Source organism: Vulpes vulpes, chromosome 4 (assembly GCF_048418805.1).
Source record: "Vulpes vulpes isolate BD-2025 chromosome 4, VulVul3, whole genome shotgun sequence".
Lineage (NCBI taxonomy): Eukaryota > Metazoa > Chordata > Mammalia > Carnivora > Canidae > Vulpes > Vulpes vulpes.
Window position 1 is genome coordinate 114,542,454 of NC_132783.1, and position 19,521 is coordinate 114,561,974.

At 41.7% G+C, this 19,521-nt stretch overlaps 1 protein-coding gene across 4 annotated transcripts in view; it reads right to left on the bottom strand.

Moving 5' to 3' along the window:
• The window catches only part of GRIA1 (glutamate ionotropic receptor AMPA type subunit 1), a 302,439-nt gene that overhangs the window by 20,216 nt on the left and 262,702 nt on the right, over positions 1-19,521 (bottom strand). For all 4 annotated transcript variants that reach the window (XR_012001207.1, XM_072756784.1, XM_072756785.1 and 1 more), the window contains exon 13: positions 18,693-18,940. Coding sequence is in view for 3 of the 4 variants with exons in the window: in XM_072756784.1 (XP_072612885.1) it covers positions 18,693-18,940 (248 nt within the window). In the remaining variant the exon portion in view is untranslated. The remainder of the gene's footprint in view (positions 1-18,692; positions 18,941-19,521) is intronic.

Below are 19,521 nucleotides of genomic sequence, written 5' to 3' on the forward strand. Positions count from 1 at the left end.
TCTCTCTTTTTCTCTCTGTCTAAAAACAAAAGAAAAGAGACTTGGGTCTTGAACAAACACACAAAGGCAATGATTGGCCTTGGGATTTTTCCTTTGGGATGTTCAATGCAGGGATAGACAGCTACTTGACCCTTTCTTTTCTTTCTATATTTACATTTAAAAAGAAAGTAGGTAGAAAGACTCAAAGTGGGTGAGGGAGGAGTGTTGGCCCAGGCACAGATGGGAGATGGGCACAGGAGAAGGTACAAGGAGCCACTGAAAGAGAGAATAAAGGTTAGGGTTACCAAGTTCTTAATTCCTGTTTTTGCTGTGAGCTATCAGACCACTTTTCTATCTTCAGAAATAAGGTCTCCACTGTTTATTACCTTCAGGCACAGAATTCAGTTTGGGATCAATGGTGTGAAAAGGTGTTTAGAGAGAGTGGACAATCCTCATGACACAAACCCCACAATGGGAAATATGTAAAAAAAATTATGTCCTTTATTGGCAGGTTCATGGTATCACGATCAGATGGAAAAAGGCATTTCCTGAAAAAGCATTTAATTAAACTTTACCACTGAACGTCCCTCTTCCCAGGTGATTCTCTGAACTTGAACTCTGATCCCTTATGCTATAATCTTGTAGCTAATTGGTATGTTGGCTGGATCCCTTCAAACAGACTGTCAGTTCCCCTGAGCAGAGATGATGGTTCCTGTTTTTAAACTCCTTCCTACAATATTTAGTACAAGATGTATTATGCAGTATAAAGTGAGAAATACCTTTTTTGAGGGTAGGGTGAGTAAATGAATGAATGAATGAATGAATGAATGAATGAAAGACATCTAAGTACAAATAATAACCTATGTGTCTCTAACTCGCCTATTTGGTAAACTCATCTACATGGAACATAACAGTAAGGGACCAGAAAATGTGCAAGGAAAGCACACAGAGTCATAGGATAATAATTGTAGTTAACATTTATTTTTTTGATAGCTTGTTATGGGCCAGGCATTAACACTTTACATGCTTTATTTCATTTAACCCTCACACTTCTATTTAGTCATCACATTATTACTATTTCCATTCCACAGACAAATACATAATTAGCCTAAGGTTCTAATTCAACTCTGTCTGACTGAAGTCTACACACGTAACCATTGCTTTCCAGCTTGACCCAGATTAGGTGCTGTATGTATTGGTAAATCCAAGAAAACTTCTTTAGGCCTTTCTCCCCATACTCCCTCAGTCCTTCTTTTACTTTGCACACAGTTGTAACACTGAAGGATTTCCATTCTCTAAGCCCACAGGAGAACAAAGCCACAAATGAGAAAAACCTCATTATAGCCCAATTTAATAAGATGCTAATTTACCACTTGACTGTAAGGAAGAGGCCAAAAATTTTTTTCCTTCCTTCCTTCCTTCCTTCCTTCCTTCCTTCCTTCCTTCCTTCCTTCCTTCCTTCCTTTCTTTTCTTTTGTAAGAGATCAAAATGATGATGCTAGAAGGACAGTTGCCTGAAGCTATTCTGGTTCTGGCAGACCCTCAACTCCCTGAGCCCTGACTTTCAGCCATAGGAGCTCATGGGTCCAGGGGAGTATCTGAATCAATGAATTATCTTTGGAAATATTGAGTAGGGAGGAGTTGGAACCATAGAAAGGTAGTCTCCAGGATGACCTTGTACTCATTAAAATTCAATGTATTCAAACTTGCACTGTGAAGAAGTTCGATTATCATATACCTGTAGGGAAATTGAAGTTTGGGAAAAAAAACAGTCAAGGGAGATATTTCAGATGATTTTAATTGGGCCTCAGCTTATGAAAGGCTAAGGACTGAATTCTGGGCTTCAGTTTTGAAGCAACCATCTCTCTTTCAAAACTTTGAATTCAAGCATCTGAGGAGTATGGGATGAAACAGCCCTTGGAACTTATACCCAGCCTGTAGTGATATGCTATCCTCTCCTCCCTCAAAGGAAGCTTCAGTTCTAATCAAACTAGGCTGCTAGGCATCCTGTTCCCCTTCAAACAGTGTTTTTCTTCCTGCTTCTATACGCTTGCAGCTTGCTGTTCTCCTTAGCTTCTCTCCTAACACTGGTTGCCCTGCAATGTTTTCCTTGATTTTTTCCATCAATACTTGATTTCTTATTGACCTTTCATTTGAACTTCCCTGGAACCTAGAAGTCAATTTGTTGCCTTGCCTACTACAGTTTCAGGTATAATAGCCTTAGTCTTTCACTTGATTATAAAGCCTTTGGTGTAAAGAATTGATGTCTTCAAGTCAACTCTCCAAATATTTATGAGAGCCAGTTAAGTGTCAAATACCATTCTAGATACTTAGTAGAAATAAAGAGCTGAGAAAGTTATAAACTTCATCTTTCAAGGAATGTACAGTCTTATGTGGGAGGCAGAAAAGCTTCTTAATAGTTGATAGAAGACTATATCTGATTTTAAAATACAGAATTATGGAAGCACCAGAAAATGGGAGAGTTTACATCTCATAGTGTGTAGGAGTTTGAAAATCTTCAGGGGGTGCTCTGTGAAAATGGAAGAGTGGAATCAGGAAGTAGAGCTAGGAAGCACAGGCCCAGGACTTCTGGGACATGAGGTTGGACTGAGTCCAATTCCTAATTATTCTGGAATGCTATGCCAAGAAGTCAGCACTTTACCTGCAGGCAAGAGAGACAGGGGAGGTGTGTAAGCAGGGAGAGGACTCGACTAACAGCCCATCTATACTGTGCAGTCAGTCCTAAGTAAGTATGTATTAATTAATTAACCAGTGTATAACTCATATGAGAGAAAAGGACAATATTGAAAATTTTAACCCTGAATCCAGGGATAATGGAGGCAATAGATGGGATAACTGTTGGTCAGGAAAGAACATGGAGGGAATTCATGCGCTGGGTAAAAAGTTAGGATTCAGTCAGTGGTCCCAAAATGCTGGCTCCAAAGAGCCAGGCCAATATGTGATGAAGCTTTCACTTATCAATGGGAAAATGAGGATAGATAAGGATTGTATAGTGAGTTTTTAGAAAGCTGAACTTTTCCATTTAAGACAGTCCTTCATGTGCAATTGATTAATTTCTTCCTTCCTTTGTAGTGTTAATACATTTCTTCTCTTATTATATTATGCTGATGAGAGGTGGTCATTTTTTGTCTTAAGATATCAAGATTTCTTGGCAAGATAAATCATTGTCATGTGTCCCTATCACCATTTTATTTTTTGTCTCTATATTGGTCCATGATGTATCTAGGCTGGGATCCACTGGGCTTCTAGGGGAAGAGATTTCAAGGAGCTCTGTAACTGTCCTCAAGAAGGGGGAGGGCAGCTATTGATAAGGGAGGTTTAAAGGCATTAGGGGGACCACGAAGGGTGGGAATTTCCTTGCACTGGATTAAAGGTCAGTGTACAAGTGAGCGTGGTCATTCTAACTGTTCCTTTCATGGAGCTGGAGGGTTCTGAAGCCCAGGGTTCTTCCTCTGTGAAGAAGGTCCAGCCACTTCTATTCTTCCCTTACGTCTTTCTCTAAAGCTCTGCCACAACCCCTTCTATGCAGGCCTCGGAGGATGAGTAAACCACTTATGCCGAGGGCCTTCTTTCATTGGTGTTTCTGCTTTACTGAGGCCAAACCAGGGTGATTTTGTTTGGAGTGGGAGCCAGAGCCTCAGCAAAGACCAGTGCTTGTTGGCTTGCCTTCCTAAGGGAAGAGTGGTTGAGCCTAGGATAGGTCTGGGCATTTGTGGAGTCGGATCCTAGAAAGCACTCTTTTAATCACCTCCCTTTTGGACAATGATTTCAAAGACCCCTTCTGTTTTAATAGTCCAGACTCTGACATTGTCAGTGTGGACCATATAAGGTAAACACTATCATGGATGGAGCAGAAAGCTAAGAGCCCAGAAGATGCTGCTGGCCCAGTAGCTTGGAGTGGTGGGTAATGTGGGAGAGGTTATTTCCAACCAAGCAGATGGAAATAGAGAGTAATGTCAGGAGCCTCAGTTAAAATGCAGATATCTCAAGGTTATATTAGGAAACACATATAAGGCCAAAGTTCCCTTCACCTGTGACCACTGTAGGTAGTTTTCTCCTCTGCAGTAAACTCAAGAACAGACAGTTGTCGGATCTCAGGAGAAGGAATGTTGGTCAGCCTTTGATTCAGCTAAAAGAAATTTTGTCTTTGGTTTCTGACCCTACAAAATAACACAAAGGAATTGGTTTAAAAAAAAGAAAAAAATACACATAGAGCACTCTCTTTATCTCCACTCTGAGGTGGAGGAAAGAATCCAAGTCTGATCTGAGTCTCTCACTAATCTCTGGTCAAGTTATATGTCAAGTCCTATAACTGTACCTTTGGTGACCAACTGGTTCCAATTTGCCTAGGGACTTCCCTGGTTTTAGCATTAAAAGTTCCACATCCTAGGAACCCTCTCAACCCTGGGAAAACTAGGATAGTTGGTTACTATACCTGTACCCCAGTCTTCCCTGTAAAATGGGAATAATCATAAGCTCCGGCTCCAACTGTATTGTGAGGGTCAAATGAGGGGACAGATGCTAAAGTGTTTTGAGATTACTTGAGAACAAGTGGCTGAATTGGAAGTGCCATTAAAGCCACACGTCTGTTTGGACACATGCTCTATCTGATATACTTTGCCACTTTGTAGAACCTATTCATCACACAAGCCTCTAGCATATGTTGTTCTCTGTAAATCCTCCTGGGTCTTACAGAATGGATCAGGCCTTCCTTTCTGTCCTACTGTACTTGTACACTCTAGAACAGGCAACTCATCATTCCATATCCATAGCTGGCTTTCCCAACCAGACTAAGGGTTCTCTAATGGTAGGGACTCTGCACCTAGCACAATAGCTAACACAGTAGCTTTTTGATATATGTTTTTTGAATAAAGGAGTTTTAAGTTTCTGAAATATATGTTGTATCACAGGGTAAGTTACCTGGACCCTCAGAAGTTGCATACTAGTTTTATATGTATTATATATATTTCTGGCCCTATAATTTTCTTTAGGGTCCTGTGGCTACCATCACCTGGTATAGGGCAAAAGCCTGGATGGAGACTGAAGTCTGTCCCCTTCAGCAGAGATGATACAGACAGAAAGCGTTTTGGAGGCATGTTTGATCCCTAGCCCTCCCCACATTGTGAGAAGCAGATGTCAGCAGTTCATTTGCAGCTCAGAGTAAACCACATCTGGTCCTGTAATGCAGAATCATTTGCCAGCAGCACCACAGGGTCTGTGTCAGACACTCCAGAGATGCTTAACAAAAGATAACAGAGGGAATGAATGAAGGCCTCCCTACAATTAACAGAGGGGGTGGAAACACCATTCAGGGCAAGAGCCAGCCCAGTGGTCTCATCTCAGCCACCTCTGGTTTAATGAAAGGAAGTGAAGCTGGGCCAATTCTAAGGACTGGCCACCAAAAGACCAACGTCAATGAGAGCAGAATGCTGGGCAGGCTGGCAGGACCATTATTTTCTTGTGGACTTTAACACACACAGGGTTGTCATGTTGGAGAATTGTTTCTTCCCGTGATGGAGAATGGTTCCTGAGGGAGAGAGGAACGTTGCGATCTCCCAGGTCTCCCACCCTGGGCCTGAATCTGTCTCTAGCTCTCTCCTTCCTTCCCTTTTCTGCTACCACCTCCAGCCTCTGTTTCAGCAGCTTCCCCTCACCCCAATCCATTTGTCTTCTATAGTGGGATTCCATAAAAGATATCATTTGAGGAAATGATTCTCTGCTGCAAACAACAATACAAAGATAGATAAAGAATGCATGAATTACTCTCCCCTTCATTATTGTACTGTATGCTTGCTGGGTCTTTTATCTGAAATATCTTTCTCCCTATCTTGCTTATAGATATTCTTCCCACTGGCTTAAGGCCCTGTTCGGAGATGGCTGCTTTCTCTTGGGGGCCTTCCTAGAACTCCCACCTGAAGGGCAAGACATGAACCCCTCCCTGCATGGTTTTCCACTGTGCCTTGTTCATTTATCTATATTGATTGATCAATCTATCAATCTATCAATCATCTATCACCTTCATGGTATTTCCTCTCTTTTTTTGTGTTGTTGCTAGGATGTGCCTTCTCTATTTCTTTCTTAACTGTGACCAACACTCAAAATTTTGAATAGTTCACACAAAAATTTAGATTTCTAGTTTCTTTGAAAAACCAGATCTGGCAACATTCTGACACAGCTGTATGTTAAATCAGAATTGAGTGGAGCAGTTTCTCTAGATTGGCATATAATCTTTTGTTCACTAAGCCCTCATCATTTTCTGTGATCACCCAGAAACTATTAGTTTTCCACTTAAAAGGTAGCATAGTGGATAAGAGCATAGACTCTGAAGCTGGACTGCCTGGGTTCAAATTCTGGCTCTGCCACTCACTAGCTGTGTGACTTTGATAATTTAATTTTTCTGTGCCACTAATTTATTATCTCTAAGATGAGATTCTTAGTAGTACCTACTTCATTGAGTTCTTATGAGGATTACATGAATTAGAGAATGCATGAGGACTGAGAGAGTACTTGCTATATATAGCAAGCGCTCAACAAATATTAACTGTAATTATTATTTATCATAGTGCTTGCACTGTGATTTTGTTTGTTAGAGTCCAGAAGTATTGACTCTACTCATGGCTCTATTAAAAATAAGGAAATAACATAAGAGTTTACCCCAAATCCATTTCCCTCATTTTCTTTACCTAGCCCTTGGGGGCATTTTTGGTTGCAGCCTCTGTATTGGACAGCCAATCTTGAGGGGGGGGTGCCAATGTCATAATCCGTTTGCTTTCCTTAAGAGGACTTATTTTAGTGCTTGTACAGTGTGCTTCAAATGTTGGTAGAATTAAATTGTATGATTGTAATCATGTACTTTCACGGGCTGTCTTTAGGATGTGCAACAGGATGGCCAAAGAGACTCATGAGTTAAGAGTTGCTTGGCTTAATTTATCTTATATAGTTATACAGTAGTACTAGTATTTCCTGGTTCTCATGAATCTACAAGATCAGACATATCAACTGATTTTATAACATGCTCAGAAAGTCACAATACACCTGGAAGTTGGCTGGGTAGGAATCAGTCAGTGTGACAAACAATCAATAGGAGGTGTCTACATGCTAAGTGTTCTAGGTTTGGTGGGACCATTGGTCCTTGCTTCACTGAACTGTACTTTGAAATAAAGCTAGAAAGAAGGAAGCAATAAGACCGCAGGGTGGGGAAAAGTTGTGGTGTTTGTGGGCCACAAGGAGTCTGGCTTGAATAGTGCTATGGAATTTTTTTTTTTTTTAACATTTCTCCGAAGGAATAAATTTAATTCCCATTGTAATGGAGAATATGATTAAGAGGTCATTATGCTCTTTTTCTGCTAGATTTGTGTGCTGAGGAGGCATGAATAATATATGCAAATATGCCTGCCTGACTCTCTTTTGTTTGGAGACTCTCCTGGGTTACTACCTCTATCTCATTAGGAGGAAGTTGGCTCCTCTGTTAGGGGTTTGAGTGGGCCTTTGCCCCTTTCCTCCCTGAGGAAGAGGCTGATTAGATGTGATTACCAAGCCATGATCTCAGCACATGGGGTGATTCATAAATGTTACTAAAACAGATGGCCCAGAATTTCTGCACGGGGGCTCAACTCAGGGCCACCCCTTCCCCTTCCTTTCGGCCTGCCCTCAGAGACCAGAAACCTCAAAGCCTTAGAAACCAGGCTCTGCTCAAAAGCTTTCTACCAGAGCATATGGATGGAAGCAAGATGGCTATTAGCTGAACTTTGGGGGTCCTGAGTGGAAAAGAGAATAAAACTGTACGTTTGGATATCTCCGTCTCTTGATATCGTGAAATTTCATTCATTACAATGAAAAGAAGCTGAGAGTGGTCTGGCCCAGAGAAAGCAATCACCACTTATTTGAGTTAGATCCCCAAACTAACAGAATAGATGATGAGTGTCGAGGGGAAACAGAAAGGAAAGGAGAAGTCGGAGAGGAAAGGGGTTTAATATACAAGACTTTTAATGCACCATGAGCTCTTTATAAGCGATTTCATTTATTTCCAAGACAATTCTGCAAGGCTAATAGCAGGATTCCTATTTGGAAGATGAGAAATCTAAGTCTCTGAGAGATTAAGTAATGAGAGTTAACCTTTCTTAGACACCTGAGTATGTGCCAGGCACCATGCTAAGCACCTTCTATTATCTCATTTAATTATTTAACAACCACCAAGATGAATGCTAGTGTTACCTCCAGTTGTATTTGGGGGAAACTGAGGATTAGGAAGGTGAAGTAACTTGTCTGAGAAACTCCTGTCATTAACTGCACTCCTGGGATTCGTTCTTAGTCCTGACTTCAGGGCCCTAACAATCAACTGATGGCCCACACAGCTGTTTGCTACATAGCGAAGATCACATAGGCTGTGGATGTGGGAGGCCAGGTCTGAATGAGTCTGAACAACGCTAAAGCACATTCGCTTCCCACACCCACAAGCCCTAACTGTCAGGGCTAGGACAGGTCCCCAGCCCTTCTCCCTCTTGGTCTGCCTTTGTACAACAGCAGCTGCCTTCTTAGAAAGGAGCAGTGGGCAAGTCAGAAAGAAAGTTGCTGATGAGAGGGAGAAAGAGGGAAAAAAGATACTATTTTTGACAGCAACAGCCTCTGAAAAAGAAAGCAACATACAATTTGTGTATCAGCAGGAGAATGCAGTGCTTCGCCAGGCAAATCACAGCCCATGCTGGGCCAGTGTTCTTGCTGTCTTAAAGGCCATTCATTTCCCAGGTTGTCCATCTATCCAGATCCCTTTTTGCCACCTTGCCACCGTGTACACTTTCCTCCTCTTTCTCTCCTTAATGTGTTGCTCTGCTGTTTATGAGCTTCTCAAGCAGGCATGATAAAAACGGAGCTGTAACAGGGGTAAGTATACATTTGCCTTTGTGATTTTACCACAATCCTCCACAATAGAACTGCACCGTGGGTCTCCAGCCTCGCCTGGCGCTTCTGGATGGGAGTGCTCTGGCTGTGCCACCTGTTGTCTCACTTCCCCTCATGTTTTAAGGATGCCACCCTAAAAGCTGGCAAAGGCAGTGAGGGGTGCCTCCATCAGCACAAAGGCGGGGATGTGGAAAGAAGTGGGGTTCAGGACTCAGGGTCTGTACTTTGGCTGCATCCCATAAGTTAGGGTAAGAACCTGGGCAGAGTGTCACCTCTCTGAATCTTAGCTTCCTGACTTGTGAAAGGGAAATGATAATAATTAAATCCAAAGGCAGGGGGAAAGCTCATGCCTGAACATCCCTAGGGCACTGAATGCATGTGAGCGCATTAGGTGTGGAAAGAAGGAAATGTCCTCCCTCTTTATGCATATAGCGCAATCAGTCTAAAATGGTCAGCTTTTCATTGTTGAAAGGAGTCAAAAGCGCTATAGAGTTTTGAGAAGCATGAAAGTCTTTGGAGGTGGTTTTGGTTCAGTTTACCATGGGTCAGCAGGAAACCTTAATTTGTACTGGATGTGCCCTTTTCCATTTCTAGGTATGGGGCAATGACATCAACAGGTGATAACAGCCCTGATCCTAGGGAGAGAAAGATGTGACCCACCCCCTCCCCTCGCCATGCAAAGGTTGCAGAACAGAGGCCAGAGCTCTGGAGAGGATTCAGGCAGAGTGGCAGTGAACCACTTCCCTTCGTGGGGGCCGCAGCTTTCTGACTCACTATTGCTTGGGCAGGACTAAATGGAATTGTACGTGTGTCTGTTTGGAGAGGGGCACTTAATGATCTTTATTCTCTGAATAATCATTTCTTCCTCACAATTTCCATCCTTATATCCGTGTTTTGCCTAATGGCTGAGAAGAGGTCCTGAAACCAGGCTGCCTGGGTTGAAAATCCAGCTCTCCGATTTCCATGCCAGGTATAATCCCGAGCCACTTCCATAACCTTTCTATGCCTCAGTTTCCTGAACTATACGATCAAGGTGAACACAATACTACCATCACAGGGTTATTAGGATTACATAAGCTAATGCGCATCAAATATTTTGTAGAGGCTCCTGGGATGAGTCAGTGCTTGATAAATGTTAACAATAGGTCTTATCATCACCACTAAATGCTAAATCAAGCCCTTGTCACCCCCATGCCTGGACTTTCACACCGGGCTGCTGTGCCAGTCTCCTAGGAGGATTTCTCAGTTCGCTCTATAATCCATCCCACGTGTCGTGACCTGAGAAGCTTCCGTATTGATGCAGTGCTCCTTTGGCAGACCTCCAATCTCTGTTCAAACACACACACACACACACACACTTTCTCTTTCTGCCTCTCTCTTTCTCTTTGTCCCTCCCTCCCTTTTCATCCACCGTTCCCTCCCTCTCTTCCTTTCTCTCCAGCTCTTCTGAAGATAGAGGCAAATCCAGCCTCTCTGCTCAGAGAGCTTTGTCTCTGATCAGGCCCGACCTGGGTCATAGAGTTCATGGGGTTACCATGACAACAAGCATTCCTGGCTACCCATCAGGAGGCAAGGACCAATTGAAAGGGGCTGTCATTTCCCTGGGACATACTGTATTTATTCTCAGCAGCAGGCCCTGCACAGTACTATACTATGGGAGGAGGGTGGGAAGGAGGGAGAAAAATATCAGGGTTTTATTTTTTTTAGTGTGTTCTCTGTGGGGGAGGACCACAAATTGTTCTCAGAGAGAGACACTTTATTTCTAATGCAGATAGTGCTAGGGTTTGAGGCTGGTGTTCATGAGCATTTCTGATGAACACAGTGTTTTTCACAAAGAAGGAAAAAATAAGTTATCTGGTTCAAAAGTGACTTTTTGGTAGGTCTAATGGAAAGAGGGGAGGGTAGAGAATTAACCTTTAATGAGTACCCTCTGTGACAAGTACTTTGTGCTATTTCATCAAAACTCAGAGCAACTACAATGAATTACTATTATTCCATTTTTACAGAAAAGAAAACAGAGGCTCAAAAAGTTATAATGACTTACCAAGTGAGGTCAACATGCAGGTAAAGTAATGGCCCTCGAACCTAAATGAAAGTTGTTTGACTCTAAGGATCATGATTTGGACGCTATAGAGTGCAGTTTCCCTGTCATGCTCCCATCATGTTAATCTTCCTTCTCTTTCTAAGCTGCTGTCTCCTCAGACCTTGTCCATCTCTCTTCCCTGACCTCTAGCCCTGTTTCTCAAAATGAACTGCTATCTACCTATAACAAATTCCCTGGGGGACTTGTTAAAATTGCACATTCCTGGATCCCACCCTGGACCTGCTGAATCAGAAATGTCAAAAATGAGAGTCTAGAAAGGAGCATTTTTAAGCAGCTTCCCTAAATAATTTGACATAAACTGAAGTTGTGGAATGGTCTTTAGAGCAACAGAATCAACACTGCACAAAATAACACTTGCTTATTTGTTTCCCAATTACATTCTGGGTCACTGTGATTCTCTAAAAGAGAGCTCTCTTGATGGCCACTGTAATGCTCAGAACAGTATTAGGAAAAGAAAAAAAGGGTGTTCAGGAAAGGCCCACTGAACCAACTTGAAGATGCAATTATGTCATGAGGTCCCAGCAAGGAGGTGGACAACTAGGAGATTCTCAATCCCTGGAAGAAAGAATACTCTCCACAAAACCTTGTGATATTTCTTCCTGAGTCATGGCCTTAACCTCTCTCCTTCAGCCATATGCCAATACAGACAAGCAGTTCTTAGTAGATATTTCCCAGAATAAGGTTGTGTGAAGGGAGAAAAATATATTCAGTCCGAATACCAGTATGACTAAAATGTTGATGAGCAATTGTGAACTTATGTCTGATTACAAAACCCCTGGGGTGTCTGGGTGGCTCAGGTGGTTGGACATCTGACTCTTGATCTCAGCTCAGGCCTTCATCAGGGTCCAGTAGGCTGAGTATGGAGCCTACTTAAAAAAAAAAAAAAAAACCAACAACACCAAAAAACCCACAACTAGAAGCAACAACAACAAAAACACCAGATGTAGGCAAGATAGAGTCAGTGCAACAGGTTCAAAGAACCGTAATGGGGAGCCTCCACCATTTTTGCTGCAGCTCTCCCAGCAATGCCTTTCTGAACCTTTAAGGCACCCCAGAGGTTAAATTGAGGAGGTGGCAAGAAGTCTGTTTGGGAGGTAAGCCCCATATATGCCCACTTTCTGTCCTTGTCATAATCAGTTTGTACCTGATCAGGCCTTAAAGAACACAGAAGTCTCAGAAAGTTCACATAACAGACTTCTTCCCAAACTACCAAGCCTTCAAGTAGAGGTGATGCCTGGTGAAGAACATAGAGCCCACTATGTCTTCCAACTGTCCCCATCCCATTATGACCCATGACCACATTCATTTCCTCCTATCAGAATGATGGCAACAGATTTCTAAATGACTTCTCTGCTTGTAATCCTCCTCTCTGATTCACATTACAAATGACTGCCAGGATAATTTTGGGGAGCCTGTTTGGTCCACGATACCTCCACATCAATGGCCTTTAATGGTCCCTACTGACATCGAATAAAAATACAGAGACATTTGAAATCCTTCACAGTATGACCACAATGAATTGCTCCTACTTATTAATGCATTCTCTGGTTAAAGCAAAGCCTTTGTTTTCCTGAAAACAATACCTATGTTTTCTTACCTCTGCTCATTTTGTTGCTTCCACCTGGAGCACCCACTCCCCACTTCTCCCTTATCACAATTTCTTCATGTCCTATGTCAAATGTTACTTTTGCCACAAAACCTTTGCAAATCCTTCCATTCAAATGTTGACTCTCCTCCTTTTGGGTGCCACTGACTCTTATGGCACTAGGTAGAATGATAGGAATCTGTGTAATTCTGCTCATGAACTATACTTGGTTATGCATAATTTATGGGCTGGGGCTGTATCTCTCTCATTGCTACTTCCTGAAGCATGTGCATAGGGCCTTGTGTGGAGGAGATATTCAGAAAGGAATCTGTGGAGCTGAATGGAAGGCACAGCACTGAGTCTCAGACCCATCTTAGTGCCCATCCATCATCCACTAAGCTATAGAAGGGAGCTCCCATCCCCCTGGCCCGGACATCTGGCACGGACAAGACACGTGACAGAAGACAAACATGTCATGATCACAGAGGCTAGAAAAGACTACATAGTAACCATGGTCGCAGTTAAAGACCAGAATTTGACCAATGTCCTGATTAGGGTATAACTCAGCAAATCCATCAAATTCCTGGTAAATGGCTTGTGAAGGATAATCATTAGTTGAGATTTTAACGTAGGCCAATCTGGTGTGGCTTCCTTCTTGAGTTGGTAAAACATTGGTCATGCCCTCTTACTGAGGAAATTTGAACACGTCGTCTCTAACTGAAGGGAGTGTTCATCATAATAAAGAAAGGAAACTTCAGTTTGGACCAGCAAGTACATTTAGCTGACAATAAAAGGGCCCAATAGATCATAATTAGTTGATTTATCAATTGCCTTTCCCTAGTGACTGGCATTGGCTGAGCAGGTCTTTATCCATAACCTTAGGGCTTTGGAAACACAATCCAGCCCCTTGCCCAACCCCAAACATGCAGTGACAGCCAACAAATAGCATCTGTTTCAAAGAAACACCACCTGTCCAAATGGAAAATCAAGCATTGAACTATTTCGTTTCATCAGAGTATTTGTTTCCAGAGCAGAAGAGACAAAAACACCATTCTGTCACTAACACAGCCTTTTAACAATCCATAGGGACCACCACGGCCTGGCTTTTGCCAAGTAGACTTGGCAAGTTTTAGAGGAACAGTTGGACCTTAGATACCAGTTCTCTGACCTTCTGAGGCAGAGCTGGGTGATCTGACTTGGAGGAACTTGGAGCTTTTTCCAGGAAGGCTGGAAGTGGTTAAATGCCCTGTAGGCATGGTAAGATCTGGCTTTATGGAGAGCAAGTGATGGGAAAAAGCTGCCAGGGGAGCCCTTTTTGATGTAGGCACAGACACTGAACCTGGAGCGCCTCTGCCTATGAGGGCTGCAGAAGCCCTACTCTTACAGGGCAGAAGGGAAGTCTGTGATAATGCCTGTAGTGTGCTGACCCAGCTTTCTGTAAAGACTTACACAGAGCTCACAGCTTTGTGAATGGCTAAACCATGTTTTCAAAAGTCTTTGCTATAATTCTAAATAATGTGAATTAAAATTGATTTCTTCTGCCATATTATCTTTAGCACATATAAGCTCCTTTTAAAGGGGACCAGAGGAAACAGTAAATAGGTACTTCCCCTTACTGTTTCTCCACTTTCCACCTCTGTCATGCAGAATGCTTTCCTGGGATCAATTTAGTGGATCTAAGACTGCTGGAGCAGGCACATAGGTCTGTGTGACATTTGGGTTGTCATGACTCTTTGGTATTTGACCGTGCTTTGAGGAAATGGCACCCTTTGGGGCATGTGAGGCTGAGGTGTGATGGAACCCTGGCTGGAGGGTGTGTGTGTGTGTGTGTGTGTGCTCATGTTTTCTGTAACCATTTTGCAATTCTATGTTTCATGAAATCTCTACACTATTGGTTGCTAGAATGATTTGTTTTAATGCAGAGATGTGACAGAGAATCCCATAGAGGGAAGAGGGATTTTCCTGGGTCAGAAACTCATGGTCCTATTAGGAGGAACATTACTTTTCTGGTTTTGAGTCAGAAAACCTCCTGGCCATCTTAAAAGTTGCCACTGGAGAGAATGGAGCACTGGGAGAGAGCTGAGTGCATGTGACCATCAGTTGGGTATTCTTGACTTACATATCCACCATTGGTAATCTATATTTGGAATATGTTCCTTTTCATTTCTCTTTCCCTTTCTCTTGGCTTTCTCAAAATCATTAAATAGCTTTTTATGTCTTACAGAGATGTAAATGACAGAGTTAGGGTTTCTTTATTACAGAGTTGAATTATTTTCAACATTTATCCCCAAAGAAATCTTCAGGCATGCAAAACCTATTAAAGCAGTGTTAGTACACAAAGAAGTGGTATTTGGTGCATTAAAATGACCATCTACTCTCACCTTTTGTCTTCACATAATGAGTGGATACTCTGGGCTCCAAATGTCTGCTTTTTAACTTTTTTGAGTTGTTGCCTAATGCTTGACCCATGAGAATAGGTACTAGGAACCTGACATAAGTCCAGTCTCCTACTTTTAATGGTGCTGTCAGTCATAAAGCCCAGTGAAGCATTAGAGTGAGTCACAGGCATGGGATCTGGAATCAGACTATCTGAGCTTGAAATATGGCTATAGTTGTGTCAACCTGGCCAGGTAACGAAAATTTGTGCTTCTGTTTTCCCATCTGTAAAATGGGAATAACGGTACCTCATAGGTATGAAGTTTATATGAGATAATGTGTATACCATAGTGTGTAGCAAGGAGTCAGAATTCACTCAATCTACCATTGGTGGAAAATCACTGGCGTGCCAGATGACCTGAACTTTATGTTCATGTCACTCAAAGATGTAATATTTTCTGAGTTTGTTACCTTGTCCCAGGCACCTGTATGTGGGATGGGGTGATAGAAGTACTCTATTGATTAAACAAATCATGTCACCTCTCTATGCCTTGTTTTCTTGACTTTATATACAAGTATTTAGATCCAATAGTATCTTTGACTCATAAAGCTTTCAGTAAATTGTAACACTGAAGCATCACTCATGTTCCCAGATGTGTGAGACCTTATTCTCTACTCGGTGCCTTTCTAGGGTAGCGTTGTGTAAGTTTCTGAGATAAAAGTCTCTTCCTTGCCAAACATTCTTCTCTGTATCCCCTTTGAACTTTGTCTAAACTTGTACAGAGAATCTTTTAAGTTGTTCAGGCAAAAATGTATAATTGATAAATACCAGGCCATTTGATTTCCCTTCATTTGGTACATTCGGTTATTTCCGCACTCCTATAGATAGCTTTATTTCCCAATTTTCAGATAATTACTTAAAATTCTTCAATATAATTTCATTACTTTTCTTTTTTTTAAAAGATTTTATTTATTTATTCATGAGAGACATAGAGAGAGAGGCAGAGACACAGGAAGAGGGAGAAGCAGGCTCTATGCAGGGAGCCTGATGTGGGACTTGATTCCGGGACTCCAGGATCAGGCTAAACCACTGAGTCACCCAGAGATCCCAATTTCATTACTTTTCAAATGAGGACAAAAATCCTCTACAAAATCCTTCCCTATTTCATTCTCTGATCTCAACTTAACCTTTCTCGTTTTTATCTATGTCCAGGAGCACTTTGCTTCTTTCAGTTAACCAACTGTAGCATGATTCCTAACCTTAGAGTCTTTGCACATGCTGTTCCCTCTGCCTGGACTGTTCGTCTCTACTCCTCCCCTCACTTTACCTTGTTAACTTCTATTAATCTGTCAGATCTCAACTTGAGATAAAGCATTCTTGGAAAAGCCCTTTTGACCATGTTCCACTCATCCTGCACACCAGATTAGACCCTATTATCTCTGGGTGTGTTTGAGATCTTCTTTGTCTTTATAGTTCTGCAGTTTCAAGTGAATCAGGTGCTGATTTTCATCTGTGTAGGACATGTAACTTTTGAATCTAGGTATTAATGTTTTCTATAAATACTGGAATGTTCCCTTTAAATACTGCCTCTACTCCATCCTCTCTTGTCTCTGGGACTCACAGAAGATGTGTCTGGGATTTTGTTTTCTCTTTCAGGTCTCTTAACCTCTTTGTCATAGTTTCTATCTTTTCATCTCTCTGTGTGATTTTCTGGGGAATTGTCTCTATTGTTTCCCCCTAGTATAATAATTTTCTCCTCCAATTAGACTAATTTGTTGTTTAACCCTTCTATTGAGATTTTATTACTTCTCTAAATTCTAATTTGTATTTTTCTAAATATGTCTGGTCCCTTATGATAATGGATTTTTCTTTTAAAAATGTTTTTCATTACTTTTATATCTTTGGGTGTACTTCTGATTTTTGTTCATGTCACATAATTTATGACTTTACCCTGCTTAGGGCAGTCCCTGAATAGTTGGTTTATGCATTTCACTCTGGTTTTGATGTTCTTTTCTTGTTTTGGCCTAGGGATTTCCTAACTTCCATTTAAAAGGCTATTTATTATAACTTTATCCTGAATATCTAGGTTTTGTAGTGGGAGTTTTGTTCTGCTTATTACTGGAAGTAGGTGTCCTCTAGGTCACCTTTTGTCAATGACCACAGAATCTGTCATAGTTGTCATGAACCATCAAATAATAATTAACCCCCCCCCCAATAATCACCTGTTGAATAACTGTCTTTCTTGTAAGAATGCAGTTCCATAGGGATAGAGATTGTTTGTCTTGTTCAAAATTGTAGCTCCAGGTTTTAGCCTAGTGCCTAGAACCTCAGGGCTCAATGTTACTGAAATGAATGCAAGATGTGATGGTGGAAGTGATCCTGGATATCAAGGTGGGTTAGGAACCCCTCTCCATCTTCTTGCAACCTTTTTAAACACTTTTCACCTTTCCTTGAACACTGTATTTCTCTAAAATGATTTAATCCCTGTGTAAATTGACATAACATCTCATATGTTACTTCATTCTGTGCTGTTTTCAATTACCTTATAGTTCTGCAGTTTCAAGTGAATCAGGTGCTGATTTTCATCTGTGTAGGACATGTAACTTTTGAATCTAGGTATTAATGTTTTCTATAAATACTGGAATGTTCCCTTTAAATACTGCCTCTACTCCATCCTCTCTTGTCTCTGGGACTCACAGAAGATAATCTGTAGATTATCCCATTTGGACTCACAATCACCTTGGACCTAGAAAGGGCTGGGATGAATATCCTCTCTTTACAGATGAGAAACCGAAGGTTTGGGAGATGATATGCCTTACCTTGTCAAGGTAGCCAGTAGTAAATCCCAGAATTAAATCTATGAGTTTTGACCCCAGGCTACAGGACCCTACCATAGCTGTTTAGAATGAATACTAGAGCTTCTTTACCAAAACTTGTTTCTTTACTGAACTACCTGTTTCTTTCTACAGAAATCAGTATCTGGGGGGCACCTGGTGACTCAGTCCATTAAGTATCCAACTCTTGGTTTCAGCTCAGGTCATGATCACAGGGTTATGAGACTGAGCCCTGTGTCAGGCTTCACACTCAGGGTAGAGTCTGCTTGAGGTTCTCTCTCTCCCTCTGTCTCTGCCCCATTGTGCATTCTCCCTCTTTATATTTTATAAACAAATGAATAAATGAATAAACAAAATCTTTGAAAAAAACAAAAATCAGTATCTGGCAAAGAACAGGTGCTGCCATTCATTTGGTATTATTTTGATTGCCACAGACAGAGCATTTAGGACTCAAACTACTTGATTTTTCATTTGGACAATATGTTTATGTTTCTTTTCAGACAAACATTACAAACCACTTTCTCTCATAGAATCCAGGTTGCTGGAGAACTCTCTTCGTAGCCTAGTTGGATATGGGAATGTTTGGTAAAGGATGGTGTGTTATAGCTCATACAACACAAACACAGGTTTCATTGATATTTAACACACTTGGAGGGGTAAGGCGAGGCATGGGGGAGAACACATGGGCAGCAACAGTCATAGCAAGCTGAGGCCCCCAGGTCAATTTCCAACCTCAGGGCTGAAGATCTCGGGTGACTGGTGTCTTCCAGGCCCACAGGTGTCCAAAAAGGGCTTGCATTGTGGCACTGGAGCCATGTGGCAGACATAGCAGCTTCATTCCTGAGGTAGGGAGGGGGAGAGGGAGTACCAAGGAAGCAAATCTTGGCTACTTACCTCAGGGCGGACCCCTTGGGCGTTGCAATGCCATAGCCTTTGGAATCCAAGTTACCTCCCACCTTCATGGTGTCACAGGGTTTCCGCTGCTCAATGTACTCATTCATAGTAGATTCCAGAAGGTAGGCGTATTTGCCTTTGGATTTCCTCACTCGGATCATTCCCTCCTCTGTGGTCCTCACAAAAACTGATGGCTCTGCTGACTTCATGTATGTCCACATCTTCTCAAACACAGCAATTTTAGACCTCTGGCAGGGGACAGGAACAAAGCTGGAATTAAGTGCTGGCTGTGCTTGGAATTGAGGTCGGCACACACACTAATGAAGAGCTGAGTGTAGCTTGATCACACATTCATGAGCGAGATTAGCTCAGGAAGAAACAAATTATGAGTGATTGCAAAATAAGAGGCTCTAATTAGTACCAGTAGGTTCCAAAGTACAAATATCTTGCAAATACAGAATGAACAGAATAGCTCAGAATCTTTTAATTACTGAATTATATTCTCCTTCTATATGGGAAGAGTAAAGAAATGGGACCCTGTCTAGCTTCTAAAGACATTATAGAACCTATCTATTGTTCAAGAAGGCCATCTTTATACTGCCTAGAAGTGGAGAGCAAAATATCAGTGGAATCTGATTTCATTATTAGAGGACAACACTAAGAAATTTCTAGATCATGAGTCATATTATAAGACTGACCTCAGAATGTAAATTATTGTCTGATAAAGCTAATAACTTGAGACCTAATACTGTAGCCTGTTTACATTTCAAAAGCCTCTAAATCTAGCCAAATTGCTTTCCTCCCTTCCTCTTGAGCTCATTTTGAACTT